The sequence below is a fragment of the Stomoxys calcitrans genome, chromosome 2 (assembly GCF_963082655.1).
Source record: "Stomoxys calcitrans chromosome 2, idStoCalc2.1, whole genome shotgun sequence".
NCBI classification, from domain to species: Eukaryota; Metazoa; Arthropoda; class Insecta; order Diptera; family Muscidae; genus Stomoxys; species Stomoxys calcitrans.
This window is the reverse complement of record NC_081553.1, coordinates 37670019-37688946: the sequence shown is the minus strand read 5'-3', so window position 1 is coordinate 37688946 and position 18928 is coordinate 37670019. Positions and strand designations below refer to the sequence as shown.

General features: G+C 37.2%; 1 protein-coding gene across 1 annotated transcript; it reads left to right on the top strand.

Moving 5' to 3' along the window:
- The first annotated feature begins 10970 nt into the window (after nucleotides 1-10970).
- Nucleotides 10971-15126, top strand: LOC106088088 (metallothionein-1). Its single transcript, XM_013253393.2, has 2 exons — nucleotides 10971-11150; nucleotides 14747-15126. Exons 1-2 carry the CDS (start codon nucleotides 11129-11131, stop codon nucleotides 14848-14850), a joined length of 126 nt encoding a protein of 41 aa, XP_013108847.1. The 5' UTR covers nucleotides 10971-11128; the 3' UTR covers nucleotides 14851-15126.
- The last annotated feature ends 3802 nt before the right edge of the window (nucleotides 15127-18928 follow it).

The following is an 18928-nucleotide window of genomic DNA, read 5'->3' as shown; positions in this document are numbered from 1 at the left end:
AATTTGAACACATTTCGAACAGAACACTGATTTTGGTAATAAAATTCAATGATTTGCAAGCGTTGCTCGTTAGTAAGTCTATTCATGATGAAATGTCAAAGCATACTGAGCATCTTTCTCTTTGACACCATGTCTGAAATCCCACGTGATCTGTCAAATACTAATGCATGAAAATCCTAACCTCAAAAAAATCACCCTTTACGTCATGGAGAATATAAAGAATTTGGTGCTGTTTAATTCAACGTAACTTCTATAATTATTCCTATCCACTATAAACATTTCCATTACCGTTTTGTCTTAACCTTTCATTGTATTTTAATTTCTCTTCCATTATTTTCACCACAGAACTGACATTCCCATAGTCAATTTCCTACTAAAATGGTCCAATGTGCTATTGTGCCGTAAGACCCCAAAATAAATGAAAACCATTTTGCTGCCAAACACATCTGAGTGCAAAGCATACAGATAAAGCTATTTGTAGACGCACATATTTCATTCTTCGCCGTAGTCGTCTCTTATCTCTGCTTATCACAATCAACAAATGTTGAAAGGCAATGCACCAACAATTGTTGGGTAAAAGTTTTATGAGATCCAAAAAAAAAAAAAGAAAAAATAATTGAAAACAATCGCATGCAACAACAATGGCTTAAAACAAATAACACTCTACCAATGTTTCAATGTAAACAAAAAACAATCAAACTGCGTACTTAATGGGGCTAGGTAAAAACAAGAAAAGGTGTGTTAAGTTCGGCTGGGCCGAATCCTATATACCCTCTACCATGGATCGCATTTGTCAAGTTCTTTGTCCGCTATCTCCTTATAGGCAAACAAAGGATACCGGATAAAATTTGCCATGCTATTAAAGCTTTATCAGGTTATGCACCGATGCAGACCATACTTGGTTTGAATGTTGGAGTGGAAGTCATTGAGCATAGTTTCAGTCAAATCGGATAAGGATGGAGAGATCGATTTATATGGGAGCTTTATCAGGTTATAAACCGATTTGGACCATACTAGGTCGTAGTCGTTGGAAGACCGAAAATTTTCAGCTAAATCGGATAATAATTGTGCACTCTAGAGGTTAAAAAGGTCAAGACCCGAGATCGGTTTATATGGCAGCTATATCACATTATAACCCGATTTGAACCATACTGAGCACAATTGTTGGAAGTCATAACAAAATGTTACCTTCAAAATGTCAGTCAAATCGGATACAAATTGCGTCTTCTTCGTCAAGTCAAGACCCGAGATCGGTTTATATGGCAGCTATACCAAAACATGGACCGATTTAGCCCATTTTCAATCCCAACCGACCTGCACTAATAAAAAGTATTTGGAAAAAACGGCAAGCGTCGAAAATTAGCGTGCTTTCGACAGACAGACAGACTGACGGACAGACTGACGGATGGACGTACAGACAGACGGACGTACAGACAGACGGACGGACAGACAGACGGATGCACGGACAGACAGACGAACGTACAGACAGACGGACGTACAGACAGACGGACGTACAGACAGACGGACGGACATGGCTAAATCGACTTAGAACATCAAGACGACTAAGAATATATATACTTGTTTAGGTCACAGACCATTATTTCCAAGAGTTACAAACGGCATGACGAAATTGGAATACCCCCATCCTATAGTGGAGGGCATAAAAAGAAACAAATGCTACTAAAACAATAGTGCTGACAAATACAATTCAGTTAGGGTAAACCATTTTGACAACGAATAGCTAATCAAAATGAACCAATTAAGAACATAGTAAACATTTTATATAGAAATTTTATTTTTAAAGAAAATTTTGTCACAAACTACATATATCAAAATATTTTACTATACAAAATTTTGTTAACATTTAACTATTTGAAAAATTTTCAAAATTTTATTTTCATTGGCTCGTTGAAAAGAGGTTACGAACATTAATCCGACCCATGTCACTATGGACATTACCCTAAGCCAGAAATCGGCTTGTTGTGCGTTCTAAATACTAACAATTAAAAAGACGTTAAGTTCGGCCGGGCCGAACTTTTGATACCCACCACCTCGGTATAAATGTAAACCACCTTTCATCAAATTCCGGTGTAATTTGAACCAAATACTAATCGGTACAAGTCATTGTTCAATTGTATATAACAAAATATTGGTCTTTTTAGAAGCTATAACTAAAAATAAATCGATCTGAACCATATGCGACACGGATCTCGAAACGCCTAACACAATGAACTGTCCCAAATCTCGGTGAAATCGGACAATTAATGCGCCTTTTATGGGCCCAAAACCTTAAATAGAGAGATCGGTCTATATGGCAGCTATATTTAAATCTGCACCAAATTGAAGAAGGACGTCGAAGAGCCCAACGCAACTCACTGTCTCAAATTTGGGCAAAATCGGACAATAAATGCGCCTTTTATGGCCGCAAAACCTAAAACTGAGAGATCGGTCTATATGGCAGCTATATCCAAATCTGGACCGATCTGGGCCAAATGGACGAAGGATGTCGAAAGGCCTAATACAACTCACTGGTCCAAATCTCAGCAAAATCGGATAATAAATTTGGCTTTTAAGGGCCTAAGACCCTAAATTGGAGGATCGGTCTATATGGCAGCTATATCCAAGTCTAAACCGATCTGGGCCAAATTAACGAAGGAAGTCTAAGGGCCTAACAAAACTCACTGTCCCAAATTTCAGCAAAATCGGATAACAAATGTGGCTTTTATAGGCCTTAGAACCTAAATCGAAGGATCGGTCTATATGACAGCCATATCCAAATCTGGACCGATCTGAGCCAAATTAACGAAGGATGTCGAAGGGCCTAACACAACCCACTGTTCCAAATTTCAGCAAAATCGGATAATAAATGTAGCTTTTATGGGCCTAAGACCCTAAATCGGCCGATCTGTCTATATGGGGGCTATATCAAGATATAGTCCGATATAGCCCATCTTCGAACTTAACCTGCTTATGGACAAAAAAAGCTCAATATCTCTATTTTTAAAGACTGTAGCGTGATTTCAACAGACAGACGGACGGACATGTCTAGATCGTCTTAGATTTTTACGCTGATCAAGAATATATATACATTATAGGGTCGGAAATGGACATTTCGATGTGTTGCACACGGAATGACAAAATGAATATACCCCCATCCTTTGGTGGTGGGTATAATAACCTTGGTAAAGAAAATCTAAGTCAGGAATTCAGTTTTACTTACAAAATCCCTCATTATTTTCCATACCACACCCTTAAGTCTGGTATTGTGTCCCCTCCCAAGTGCCGGTGCCTGTTGGACGCGAAAGCCAGGCAATGACATAGAAACTGATCCAATGTCTCGCTAATTTCCCCACATGCCTCACAAACACTATTACTTGCCGCACCCATTTATCCGTTAAAACATCGAAAACCATACTGACCTACATCCTCTCAGTAATAGGCTTGACTTCTCACGATACGGATCCCCCATAACGTGTTCGTCACCCCGCCGACCGTCTCACGGTTACATAATGGTACATGCGCATTTGTTGCCCACGCCGTTAACTCAGACTACGTAGCACCGAAAGACCAAGTTAACTAAAAGCGTTCTAGGGCGGGGCTAGGGCGGCCCACCAGTTACTTGGACCCAATTTTTATTATGAAATTCGTACTCTACTCCTGAATAACTTTCATTTGAATTTCATATTGTCCCGATCGGCTTACTTTTGTTTTTGGGTAGATCTTTTATTATAAGGGGGAGGGTCCACCCCCCTAACGATATCAAACTTTTATACAGTCTATATTTCCTTCCAGTCCAATCTACACAATATGTGAAAATTTCAAGGTAATCGGTTTAGACGTTTATGAGTCTATACGGAACAAAAAAATAAACACAAATTGATTATATAAGACTAGCTGGACAGGGCCCGCTCCGCTGCGCCTTTTTCCACTCTCCTATTATATCTGAGCCCTATACTGACGCGGTCAAGAAAAAAATCCCAGTTAGGGGGAGCCGGCCTTTCAGATATTTCGCCCCAATGTGTGTGGTTCTCTACTAACAAATTGCTTTCACTTGAACCTTATATTGCTATGGTCGTGGGGGTGAAGTGGACCCCAATATATAAAATTCCTGCTCTAGGTGGGAGCGGTCTTCCTAGATATCCCACCCTTAATAAGAATACCAAATTTCAGTTTTTGAATTATTATAAACAAACTAAATTTCGCTTAAATCGCCCCACCCATCTCCGAGATCTGGCATTTTTGAAAATATGGTAAGGGGAGGGTCCACCCGTTAAAGTTTTGATGATAGATCTACCTCACTCTCTTGGTTTTGGTGGTGGTTTGGAGTAACGCCTTGCGCCGAAAGTGGATATCAGTCTCATACTCTGCTCCCAAAAACCACATTTGAGTTACATTTTGCTATAGTCGGTATATATGTGTGGTTCAGGGGCAGTTTATGAGATAAGTCGTCCCTGAAACACTTGGCCATAAAACAGTTATCGGATTTGAGCCCCTTTTTGCAAAATTACAAATTTTGCCCATGGACATTCCACTAAGGAACAAGGGCAAACTGCTCACATATCAATGAGTGCAGTCCGATTCAAGTTGTAAGCTCAATGATAAGGGGCCTCCTTTTTATAGCCGAGTCCGAACGGTGTGCCGCAGTGCGACACCTCTTTGAAGAGAAGTTTTACATGGCATAGTACCTCACAAATGTTGCCAGCATTAGGAGGGGAAAACCACAGTTGAAAATTTTTTCTGATGGTATCGCCAGGATTCTAACCCAGGCTTTCAGCGTCATAGGCGGACATGCTTGAAAATTGCTTATTTTTTCTACTACCCAGTATTTGAGCCCCTTATTGCCATAGTAAGCAAATATGGCCGGTTTAAAAGGAGTTTAGGCGGTGGTCCCTGAAATAATATCAGCATCGTGGTAGAGCAAAATTTTGTATGAGCCCTGTAATGTCAAGCATTTTGAAGGTATCTATCAAGATATTGAGGGGTATGGGTCTCGTTCAGATCCGCACTAATTAAATTTTTTGTATAGGTTATCCACATTCCAAATCATATTTTAAACCTTCCACTTGGGATAGCATATTTTTAAAGATTCGCAGATTCTCCTGTGTGTATCCCAAGTTGAGTGTTAAAAGTGTACTCTACCACCAAAGTCCTTTTATTGCTGTCCTATTCCATTCTGATCGGCCTTTATATATTATTTTTAATACCTTTTGTTTTGGGTAGGATGGGGGGAGGGGGATTACCCTCTGACACTTCCTTTTATTTCGTTTTTTTTTTCTGGGTCGTCCTACATGACAATTTGCCGTTGTTTTTATTGAGAGAAGAGGGTCGGTTCCCCCGTTACTAAGAAACAAAAGACAATTTCTTTGAGTCCTTTATTGTCGTGATCAACATGTCCTGCTGACCCACGTGACCCAGATACTTCCATTCTTATATCAACATCAGATTCAAACTCTGCTGTCATAGACCTTTCGTTTAAGTCCCATACATACCACACGTCTTATTGACGCGTATTCGATGGGTAGGGCGGCCCAAGACTCTGTCCTAAATGTGTATATCAGATTCGTGGTCAACTATGAAAGACCTTTCATTTTATACCCATTTTATGACGTTTTGGGGGTTTTGGGGTTGGAGAGGCCCCGTAGACGCCTTGAACCAAATTCTTATAACAGATGTGTACTCAACTTCCAAACACTATTTATTTGATACCCATATTGTCCAAATCGGTAAATATGTCCTGTTGATTGGTTTTTGATGGGTGGGGAGCGCCTCAGATACAAAGGAATAAATTTTTGTATCATCTTTTCATTATACTATTAAATAGCTTTCATTTGATATCCATATTGTCCCAATCGGTAAATATGTCATGTCGGGGGGTTTTTGGGAATGGGAAGTCCCCTCAGACACCAATGAATTCATTTTTGTGTCAGATTTATACTCTTCTTTCAAATACCTTTCTTTTGGTACTCATATTGTAAATATGTCATGTCGGAGGGTTTTTGGGAGTGGGAAGGCCCCCAGACACCCATGAATTAACTTTTATGTCAGATTTATACTCTTCTTTCAAATACCTTTCATTTGGTACCCACATTGCCCAAAGCGATAAAAGTGTCCTGTTGGGTGGTGTTTTTGGGGATTGGGTGGTATTTTTAGGACTGGGACTCCCCCCCCCCCACACTAATGTGACATTTTTATGCCAAGTTCGTACTCTACTCCTTAATACCTCCCATTTGATACACATAATGTCCCAGTCGGTAAACATGTCCGTTCAGGTGAGTTTTGAGATGGGGCGTCCCCCTCAGATTAGTTGACCCCAAAATTTTATACCTATTTCGTGTTTTTCGAGTACCATGAGGGGTAAATCGGAGCTCGCTTCTCCGAGATCTGACGTTTTGGAAAATTTGGGTAAGAGTGAGGGTCCGCCCCCTCTTCTGATATCAAAAACTATTTTGTTCCCTATTTTTACCAGAGGCTCAAACTTTACCCTCTGTTTTTTTTTTTTTTTTTTTTGTTAAAAATTTATCATAACTTAATTTGAATTCTACTTTTTATAATAATTTTGTCAACATTTTATTTCTATTCTCTAACTTCAGGAAAAAGTGCATTGACGGAAGTTTATATTAAAGTCTTTTATCTCTGTTTGCATTCCCTACCCCATTCTGCTACAATTTAAATTATCACAATTACAAGTAGGGCATCTAATGCCACGGCATAGATCCAATATACATCAAAATAGAAAACAACAACAAAAAAAAAGAATTCAAAACTAGATTTGTCAGACATACCAAACCGCATTGCGTTCTAACGGATGCAGTGTCGCAGAAAGTTTTCACCGGTAATTAGGTTTGTTAGCTTTTTTTAGTTTGGTTAGTGGTTGTAATGTGAAACCTTTGTTGACAATCACACATATGAATGTGTGTGTGCGTTTATAACTAATTTTTGTGGTATGTTTGTACAAACACAATGTCTCGGTATGTATTTGTGTAAGTTTGTTAACCCGTATCTGATATACACTTCACCTGTGTAACCTTGCTGTAGTTCTCCTTTGCACACAACCCTACAAATAATTATACACCATGGAACTAATTATGGCACAGTGGGGTTAAAAAATTAAATCCTGCAATAAATCAAACAAAGCTTTAGTTATAAGCGTTTATTTAAATCTAACATAAAATTGTAATTATGGCAGAGAAAATGACGGAATATTTCAATAAAGCTTTAAAGACTTTTATAATACCCATTGTACATTAGGGTAAATCGCAAAAAAGTCTAAACCTTTTGAAACAGTCGAAATTATGACTCTTTAATGTTGCAAAAATTTTCTATAGAAATAAAAGGTTGGCCAACATTTGCTATAACTAATATATTGGCAGATATATATATGTGAAGTGGAGTTGTTTTCTTTCTTGCTGCGCTACAAAAGGTTGCCCAAAAAGTAATTGCGGATTTTTTAAAAGAAAGTAAATGCATTTTTAATAAATCTTAGAATGAACTTTAATCAAATATACTTTTTTTACACTTTTTTTCTAAAGCAAGCTAAAAGTAACAGCTGATAACTGACAGAAGAAAGAATGCAATTACAGAGTCACAAGCTGTGAAAAAATTTGTCAACGCCGACTATATGAAAAATCCGCAATTACTTTTTGGGCAACCCAATAGTTTCAGCCTAGAAGACATAATTTTTCCAACAAATCCTACTGATGAGTTTTGTGTGGTGCCGAACGAAATCGCGATCTAGGAAACCATTCACATGATATTACACAAAAAAAAATTATCACGAGAATACGTTTATGCCCACCACCATAGGATGGGGTTATATTAATTTCATCATTGTGTATGTAACTCCTCGAAATATTCGTCTAAGACTCCATAACGTATATATATTCTTGATCGTCATGACATTTTAAGTCAATCTAGCCATGTCCGTCCGTCTGTCTGTCGAAAGCACGCTAACTTTCGAAGCAGTAAAGCTACGCGCTTGAAGTTTTGCACAAATACTTCTTATTAGTGTAGGTCGGTTGGGATTGTAAATGGCCCAAATCGGTCCAAGTTTTGATATAGCTGCCATACAAACCCATTATGGGTCTTGACTTCTTGAGCCTCTAGAGGGCGCACTTCTCGTCCGATTTGAGCGAAATTTGTACGTGGTGTTTTAGTATTACTTCCAACAACTGTCCTTAATATGATTCAAATCAGTTCATAACCTGATATAGCTGCCATTTAAACCGATCTTAGGTCTTGACTTCTAGAGGGCGCAATTCTTATCCGATTTGGTTGTAATTTTGAACGTGATGTTTTGCTGTCACTTCCAACAGCTGTGCTAAGTATGATTCAAATCGGTTCATAACCTGGCATAGCCGTCATATAAACCGATCTTGGATCTTGACTTCTTGAGCCGCTGAAGGGCGCAATTCTCATTCGAATTGGCTGAAATTTTACATGAGGTGTTTTATTATGATTTCCAATAACTGTGATAAATATCGGCACGTAACCTGATATAGCTGCCATATGAACCGATCTTGGATCTTGACTTCTTGAGCGTCTAGAGGGCGCAACTCTCATCCGATTTGTTAGAAATTTTGTAAAACGGCTTCTCACGTGACCTTCAAAATAGGTGTCCAATCTGAATCGATCTGTAGCTTGATACAGCTCCCCTATAAACCGATCTCCCGATTTTGCTCTTGAGCCCCTACAAGGCGTAATTCTTATCCAAATGGACTGAAATATTACACAATGACTTATACAATGTTCAGCATTAAATTCGTTTATGGTCCGAATCGTGCTATAACTTGATATAGCTTCAATAGCATAACAGTTCTTATTGATTATTCTTGGTTTGCCTAAAAAGAGATACCATGCAAGGAACTTGACAAATGCGAATCATGGTGGAGAGTATACAGAGGCTCAAGAAGTCAAATTGGGAGTTCGGTTTATATGGGAGCTATACCAGGTTCTTGACCGATTTGGCCCGGACTCGCCACAGATGTTGGAAATTATAACACAACACTACATGCTAAATTTCAGCCAAATTGAATGAAAATTGCGTCTTCCAGGGGCTGAAGAAGTTAAATCGGGAGATCGGTTTATATGGGAGCTATATCAGGTTATAGACCGATTCGGACAGTACTTTGCACAGTTGCTAAAAGTCATAACAGAACACCACTGTGTCGAAAATGAGGCTTTCGGGGTCTCAAGAAGTCAAATTGGGAGAGCGGTTTATATGGGAGCTATACCGGTCTCGCCACAGATGTTGGAAATTATAACAGAACACTACATGCTAAATTTCAGCCAAATTGGATGAAAATTGCGGCTTCCAGGGCCTCAAATCGAGAGATCGGTTTATATTGAAGCTACATCCTAATCTGAACCCATATGGCCCATTTGCAATCCCCAACGACCTACATTAATATTTAGTATCTGTGCAAAAGCTTCACGCGTTTGACGGCTATCGTGATTTCGACAGACGGACGGATGGACGGATATGACTAGTACGACTCAGAATGTCGAGACGATCAGGAATATGTATACTTTATGGGGTCCTAGGTGATACAAACGGAATGACTAGATTAGTATACCCCCCATCTTATGTTGGTAAGTATAATAATTGATTCAATAATTTTTAAACCCACCACCATTCAATAATTTCGTCTGTTGTAATTACTCTACAGCCTTCAAAAATTGAGATATTGAGCCGAAATTTTTCACAAATATGACTTTTTGCTGCACGCTGGTTAAGTTCTTGAACGGGCCAAATCGGACCATATTTGGAAATAGCTGCTATATAGACCGATCTGCCGATAAAAGATCTAAAGCCCATAAAAGCTGCATTTATTACACGATTTCGCTGAAATTTGGAATGGTAAGTTGTTGTAAGCCCTCCCACATCCGATTCAAATATGATTCATATCAGACTATATTTAGATATAGCTGTCCTATAGACCTATATGACGATTAAGGGTCTGAAATCCATAAAAACTGCATTTATGACCAGACTTCGCTCAAATTTTAAGCACTGAGTTGTTTTAAGCCTCCCGACATTCGGCTTACATATAGTTTCGATTGGAATATATGTAGATATAGCTGCCATATAAACCGATCTGCCTATTAAGGATTGAAGCCCATAGAAACTGCATTTATTATCCATTTTCAATGAAATTTGAAATACTGAATTGTTGTAAGCCTCTTAACGTCTGACACGAATATGTTTCAGATCGAACTATATTTAGATATAGCTGCCATATAGACCGATCTGCCGATAAAGGGTCTGATACCCATAAAAGCTGCATTTATTACCCAATTTTTTTTTTTAGCCTCCCGTATAGATCGGCATATCGATTTGGGCTCTGAAACCCATAAAAGCTTTATTTATTAGCCGATTCCAAAATTTTTAAAGGAATAAAAATTATGCCAAAATTTGCCACAAAAATAAAATGTTGACAAAATTTCAGTATATGTACGTATGTGTGTTAGTACAGTCATGAGCTAAATCACGTATTCTCTTTTCCAACCAATCCAACTTGTTTGTACTAACCAAAAAGATGCAGTTAATATCTCTACTTCTTTATTAAACAAATCACAATTAAGGAGATTTATCAGTTATTTGCATTTGTTTTCTTAACCCCCACTAAAGTTCATATAAACATTCTTCTCTTCAAATATGTACCCATTGCATTCAAAAATATAACTCCCATTGTGCTGCGTACTTATACAATACTCGTATGTATGTATTGTATCTGTACATTTGTATGTAGGTAGACAGCGGTGTTTACTGTGCACACGTTCAATTATGATGAGGTGTGCACACCACCCTACTCAGCTTAAACAAAAATATGAGAATGTGCACACGACGAAATTCGAGTTGGCCGGCAGCATATTCGAATAAAGTAGGAAGAACAAGAGAGACTAACTGTATGTACGTACAGTAAAGAAAGGTAGTGCGACCAAAATTTCATATCTATAAAACGCGCAGCACTGCACAAAACGACCATCAGTCAGCAGTTGACTAAACACAACGCAACATCCAATACAACTACAAAAGTTTTTGATAAAGCTTCGTCGTTTCTCAACGAGAGTGCATCCATCTATTTTCTCTAATCTACAACAAAGTAAACGTCAAAACATCGTCATCAACATGCCTTGCCCCTGTGGAACTGGTAAGTGTGTGTGTGTGTGTGTTTGTGCATGCGATTGTACAAAGTCTGAGAAGATTTCAAAGAATACTTCGATTAAGGTTGACGACGACATACTAGTAAATGAAGGCGCAATTAGAATTTAAATTGGGAATAATTGGATCACTTGTGCCAATTGATTTTATTTTTGTATTTGCTCTCTCGCCATGTGGCTAGTGGCTACTGTAAGAAAGAGGGTATTATTGGTTGGTTGAGAAGGGACTCTGCAGTGGTTTGATAATAATAGAGCTCCTAAGAGGTGATGTAAAGGTATTTTCTATACTTTGGAATATCCTGTTGAAGAAGTGTAAAGGTTTATATTAACGAAGAATTTAAACATCAACTTAGATGTGCATATAGATTTTGTTAAATAATTGTGTTATATAAAGTAGTTGGCGCGTTTTGTCAAAGTAATCCAGTTTTCTGGGGTGATAATCAAATTCGATTTGTAAAGACAAAAAACGCTTTGTGAAAACTTTCAACTTTATTTATTTTGAAAATGGTGTTTAATCCCGTTTACACTGCTCTTTAAATCCGGATTTAATGGCTCGATCATCTGTTTTCCGTTTATAAAATCAGCTGACGAGATCACTCTTACGTGAGCTTGGCCACATACCTGCACCGATCTTCTTGTCCTTATTTCAGTTTTTAAATCGTAATGCTCCCCCTTTGCTATAGGTTTTCCCATCTTGCCAATAGAAATTTCACTGCTCTCCCCTACTTGACTTTATTCGTTTCGCCTGCTTCAGAGAAGAATAAGTTTGGATATGGATTATAGAGTGTCTTAGTGTGGGTGTAAAATTACAAGAGAATGACATGAAACAACAACAACAATCGTAATGGTAATTAACCTTTACTGATGTGTGGTTATTAATCACGTAGGGTATATTAACCCACAGAGTTGTGAGTGTTGCCTAATTTGAAAAAAAACGAGAGAGTGAGTAAAACATTGATAGAAGAAAGTCCTCTCAACATCAGGGATGGAAAATGCAAAATTTTAAATAGTACTAAAACGGTACTTTTTGAACCGAAAGAGTACTTTTTGTTTCGCATAAAAATTTCAAAAATTTTTGTATGCAGAAATCAAAAATTTCTCGCTGAAGAAATACTGCCTTACCGATTACTGAATACACTGTACAACATCCCCTTGTATATAACCCTAACCGAAGGCGGAAGGTCATCATCTTTTGGAAAATATACATCAGCTATGGTTGAACATATTTATTTGATTTGTTGATTGAATATTGACAGTTATTCAAAAACGGAAATCAGATATTCAAATTTTGAGTCAAGTACCAAGAGGAACGCCGCAACCAACAAAACCCTACACACCGAAATATAAACCAATAGGTACAATATGAGACCTAAATGGAAGGAATTCAGGAGTATAACGCGATTCTCACATAGAAATTGGGTGTGAAGTGTCGGGAGTCCTCAACTCTGCCAAAGCTTTCTAGAAGCTCAATAAGTCATATAAGGCGACTTGTGCATAAGGATTTTTTATGTAGATAAGAATAGCTATTGCTCCATTAAAATCCCAAACGACCTGCATACGTCAGATAAACAAATTCGGGCGGACGTTATTTGATCAACTATTTGAGCGTGATGCTTCTAAATTAGAACTACTTGTCAGTAAAAAAATAAATGTTCGAAAATATTCGGAACTAAATCGGTCGCGGGGGTACTAGGATACTCTGCGAGTGGAAAAAGTAATGAAAAAAGTACTAAAGTACTGACTTTTCCATCCCTGATCGACATACATAATAATTCGATAAGAAAGAGGCAGAAATGTAATCATTTTTTAAAAGAGCCGCTAAGAAAGAGACAGAGATATAATCATTTTTTAAAAGAGCTGAAGAATGAGAAGCTGTTCTAGGGATAACTTCCTATAATTTGAATAAACGAGTTAAGTCCGAATGTTTGAAGAAGCTATTTGGTAGATTGTAGAAAAACTCCCACTACGAGGTTGGTCTCATAATAAGTCGACTTTGCAAAGGTCGATCTGGCGATGTCCGAAACCAAACTAACTTTCGAGGGCACACTAGTAAATATTTCTATTTAGTGTATGTTGGTTGGAATTGCAATCGGACTATGTTTAGATATAGTTGACATGCGAAATAATGAGTAGGTAGTTAGTTAACAATTGTTTTAGAGGGTCTATGACGGACTGCCACTACTACCTATCCTAAACCAACGTATTCTCATAATGTAGACGACATTTGCGAGGCCTATAGTTAGCTACACGCCATTCGAACTCGGCTACCAAAAATAGGTCACTTTTCAATATGCTGAAACTCGAATAGTTCAGTACGCATTGATATGAGAAATATATTTATTTTTACTTTTATACTCTCCCCCATAGGATGAAGGTATACTAATATCCTCATTCCGTTTGTAACACCTCAAAATACAATATTCGACTTCAGCAGTGGTTACATCTGTGAGGTACTATGCCATATACAAACTTCTCACCAAAGAGGTGTAGCAATGCGGAATTCCGTTCGAACTAGGATAAAAATTTCAATCGCTCAACACTCATTGACAAGTTTACTCCTGATCCTTAATGGAATGTTTATGACCAAATTTGCAAGTTAACATTGAACTACTCTTTGGTCCATAATGAAATATTCAAGGAAAATTTAGCTTTAGCCAAAGTAAAATCCAACTCGGCTGTAGTATTGGTTAAACATCCCGGCTGGTGACTATATTACAAATGCTGGACCTTAGGGTAAAACACCCACTAAAGCCGTTAAAACTTTGACTAAAGCAAGTATTGATTAGAGCAAATAATGAGTAATACATCGAAAATCCATTTTCGACCCCACAAAGTAAATATATTTCTGATCATCGTAAAATTCTAAGACGATTTAAAGATGTGCATGTATCTGTTCGTCTGTCCGTCAGTTGTAATCACGCCACAGTCTTCAAAAATTGAGATATTGAGCCGATATTTGTCACAGACCCGTATTTCTTCCATAAGTTCTTAAACGGACCAAATCGGACTATATTTGAATATAGCTGCCATTTGGACAGATCATAAGCACATAATAGGCTCATTTATTATACAGTGGGTCCCGACATCCGACCCGAATATGGTGTATATCGGACCATGATTCCATAACAGGCTGTAAGGGCAGGCTATTACGATCGTGATTTTGGCCTTGCCAAGAGGCCTCATCAGGTTGTTATCCCACTTAAAGATTTTACTGAAATTGTTATTTCTATAATAATTTTGTAGTCAATTTTTTTCTAAAAAAGATGTTTTCAAAAAGTTTTAAGAAATTTTTATCGCAATGCTAGTGTTTCTATCGAAAATTTTTATATTTTATTTTAGGGATTTTTTTTTCAATTTTTTTCATAGAAAAAGATTTTTAAAATTAAATTTGAGTTTCAAATTTAATTTTTAAGCCAACCAAAAGGGCCTATCTCATTCGTTGTCAACCAATTTTGTTGTATTCATACATATTTTTTCTTTTCCTACTACGACTGCCAATGCCACATTCCTTTGTATGGCTTCTAGTTCTATTTATTTTGTTTTATACTATTTTATTTATTTTTCTGTGTTTTCTTATTTTTTTCAGGTTGCAAATGCGCTACTGAGAAATCCAGTGGTACTTGCGGATGCGGTACCTCCTGCAAATGTGCCTCTGGCGGCAGCTGTGACAAGGGTAGCTGCGGCAAGTAAACGAAGAATAGCCTGAAATCAAATCAATATTCTTCCTTACTATGGCTACTGTAGCATATTCTGCAATCTTTTGTGTATTTTCTCATGTCTGGGATCGAATTGTATTATGTATTATAGACTAGTTGTAAAATCTCTTTTTCATTAGAGTTGCTTGTATCAAAATTCTTGCTAATCACTTGCAATATATTTTTTGCATTTTTCTAAAGAGCACTATTTTTTTATAAAAAAAAGTGAAATACAAAGACACAAAAATAAACATAACAAGTTTTTTTCTGATGTATTACTAGAGTGTCCATATGATTGGGTGAATAGCGGGCTTATGATGTCATATTAGGGTTAGTGCGATCGATTACTACCATAGGTTTTAGTAACAAAAGAATTAAATGTACAAATGAGACTGAAAATAGACCAGCGATGCCCAGCCCTTTACTGTAGCGTAGATGGCAAGTCACACGTATTCTTATGCTCTTTGTTTCAATCGTTGTTGAGAACGCAACGAATGAACATGCGCAAAGGAACATGCTTTGTTTTTTTACTATTTTAAAAACAAAAATTTTTGTTGATTAAACGCTTGGAAGAGATAAAAAGTATTTAAAATTTCATATTTTATGTTTTCTTTTGCAAAACACTAATCATTTAGTCCAAAAATGATTTTTTACATATTGAGAGAGTATTTTACACATACAGTCCACAGTTCACACCACAGATTATTTCCAGTAAAAAGATAAATTTGAATTATCTATGCATGCGTATGAGTTACATAAAAACAAAATATTAAGTATACGTCCAAACAAATTCGATTAAATAATTTATGCTAATATGGCCATATACGGAAATGTTTTAAAAAGCAGTGACTACACATTAGCAATTATTTGCAAGTACATGGGATGGCATGGTATTATTTTAGGGTGGTAAATTTTTGCGGTTGCCAAAATCGTACTTCAGATTTTTTCGCGAAAAATTTGGAAAAGCAGGCCCTTACGGATGGTCACCATGGTATTTCGAAAAATTTTTGGGGCTGGCAAATCTTGGTTCGTGGTCCAACTTCAAAAAATTGTTGCTGGATAGTGCTTAAGAATCTCAAAAAAAAATTCCGTTCAAGGTGTACAATATCTCTATTGGTTTCGGGGATATGTCGAGTCCGAATGTCGTGCCGCATAGCGACACCACTTGGTAGAGAAGTTTTAACATGGCAGTATACTTTTCAAATGTAGCCAGCATTAGTAAGAGGATAACCACCGCTGAATACTTTGTTAATGATTTAAAAAATTAAAAAAAAAAAAAAACGTTTGAAAATCGGACCACAAATGAAGATTTGGCATCCCGAAGAATTTTTGGAAATGGCGAGGTGACCAACCTGGAACCGATTTTGATAAAATTGTGTACACATGTTAGAACGTTAAATAAAACGTCTTGTGCAAAATTTTGTAAAGATCGGACCAAAATTATGGCTACCAGAACCTTAAAAAGCCATATAGGATGACATATATATATGGAAGCTATATCTAAATCTGAACCGATTTTGTTCAAAATCAATAGCGTTCGTCCTTGGATCAAAAAAGTGACTTGTGCTAAATTTTACGATAATCGGACGAGGACAGGTCACAACCTGTAACTTGAATACAAGAATATTGAATATCGAAAGTACAGGAAAAACAAATAAAAGCGTGCTAAGTTCGGCAGGACCGAATCTTATATACCCTCCCGGTATCTCTTTTTAGGCAAATAAAGCTACTGGAGATATCAAGTTGGGGTCCGATTCGGACCATAATTGAAATGAATGTTGGAGACCATAGTAGAAGTCATTGTGTAAAATTTCAGTCAATTCGAATAAGAATTGCGCTCTTTAGGGGCTCAATAAATAAAATAGGAAGTTCGATTTATACGGGAGCTGTATCAGGCTATAAACCAGTTTTGGACCAAATTTGACACGTAAGTTTAAGGTCGTGGGAGAAGCCATTGTACAAAATTTCAGCCAAATCGGATAGTTATTGCGCCCTCTAGAGACTCAAGAAGTCAAGATCCCATATCTTTTTATATGGCAGCTATATGATGTGATGGACCGATTGAGATCATATTTAACAAAGTTGTTGGAAGTAATAACAAAATACGTCATGCAAAATTTCCGCTGAATCGGATAAGAAGTGCGTCCTCTAGTGGCTAAAGAAGTTCAAATCCATAATAGGTTTAGTTGACGGCTATATCAGATTATAGATCGATTTGGACCATACTAAGCACAGTTGTTAGGTCATATCAAAAACTTCTAACGGGTGATTTTTTAGCTATTATCTTTTTGACAACACTGGTTCAAACATTTCGTGTTTTGTTTCACTGTTAAACATCTTCAGTTTGGTCTATAATTTAACCATGAATCGTCTAACAAACAAACAACGCTTGCAAATTATTGATTTTTATTATCAAAATGCGTGCTCCGTTAAGGAAGTTCATCGCGCGTTTTTTGTGTTCAACGACGAAGCTCATTTTTTTCAATGGGTACGTTAATAAGCAGAATGGGCGATTTTGGAGTTAAGATCAGCCAGAAGCATAGCAAGAGATACCAATGCATCCACAAAAAGTCACACTTTGGTGCGGTTTATGGGCTGGTGGCTTCATTGGACCGTAATTCTCCAAAGATGATGCGAATCGTAACGTAACTGTGAATGGTGAGAGCTATCGTGAGGTGATATCCAACTTTTTTGCCCAAAATGCAAGAGCTGTACTTGCATGACATGTGGTTTCAACAACATGTGGTAACAATGGATTAATTGAGCGGCAAGTCCGGTGAAACTTTTATTTCAAGTTCGGGACCGGTCAATTGGCCATCTAGATCGGGCGTTTTAACGCCTTTACAGTATTTTTGTGTGGCTATGATAAAGCTTATGTCTATACAGACAAGTCGGCTTCAATTGATGCATTGGAAGATAACATTGAAGCATTTATTCGTGAGATACCGGCCGAAATGTTGGAAATAGCATGCCAAAATTGAACTTAGCGGGTGGACTATTTGAGGCGCAGTCACGATCTACATTTTCATTAAATAATCATCAAACATTAAATTATATGGACTGTACTATCGATTCAAATAAAGTATTCATGGATTTTTTCTGAATTTTATGTGTTTTTTTTTTTTTTGAAAAACTTTCCTATAGCTCTTAAAAAATCATCCATATGATTTATTTATTTTTTTCTCAATTTTTCGACCATACCGGATTTAATATTTTTTAAAATTTCTAACTCCATCTTTCACACCAAAATGCCAACGAATACTAAGCTAATGATGTGAACCTCTTATTTTATTAAAAGCGAATGATTTCATTCTGTACTCTGATTGGGAGATACAAATCTCCCAACTTTCATATTAAAAGCCTTTGCAAACGCATTTATCATCCAATCTTCTCAAATGCACAACGATTTCCTCTGTGACTCATACAGTATGTACGGATTTTGGTCTAATTTCTATTAATCAAATTTTAAATTCGACTGCCTAACCTGCATACCATAGAAAGTGTAGTGTATCAAAAAGTCGCTTTGTTCGACTTTAGCCCGTCCATACTTGTTTTATATCTTCTCATCTGAATCTCCATCCAAAGAGCGATTCTTCATACCCACCACCGAAGAATGGGGGTATATTCATTTTGTAATTCCGTTTCCAACACATCGAAATATCCATTTTCGACCCTATAAAGTATATATATTCTTGATCAGCGTAAAAATCTAAGACGATCTACCATGTCCGTCCGTTTGTCTGTTAAAATCACGCTACAGTCTTTAAAAATAGAGATATTCAGCTGAAACTTTGCACAGATTCTTTTTTTGTCCATAACCAGATTAAGTTCGAAGATGGGCTATATCAGACTATATCTTGATATAGCCCCCATATAGACCGATCCGCTGATTTAGGGTCTTAAGCCCATGAAAGCCACATTTATTATCCGATTTTGCCAAAATTTGGGACAGTGAGTTGTGTTAGGACCTCCGACAGCCTTCTTCAATTTGGCCCATATCGGTCCCGATTTGGATATAGCTGTCATATAGACCGATCTCTCGATTTATGGTTTTGAGCCCATAAAAGGCTCAT

Bases quoted from the DNA above. Each gene is read 5' to 3' on its own strand.
- LOC106088088 (XM_013253393.2), top strand. From the start codon at position 11,129: ATGCCTTGCCCCTGTGGAACTG. The intron at 11,151-14,746 runs GTAAGTGTGTGT...TATTTTTTTCAG, and splicing joins GCCTTGCCCCTGTGGAACTG to GTTGCAAATGCGCTACTGAG.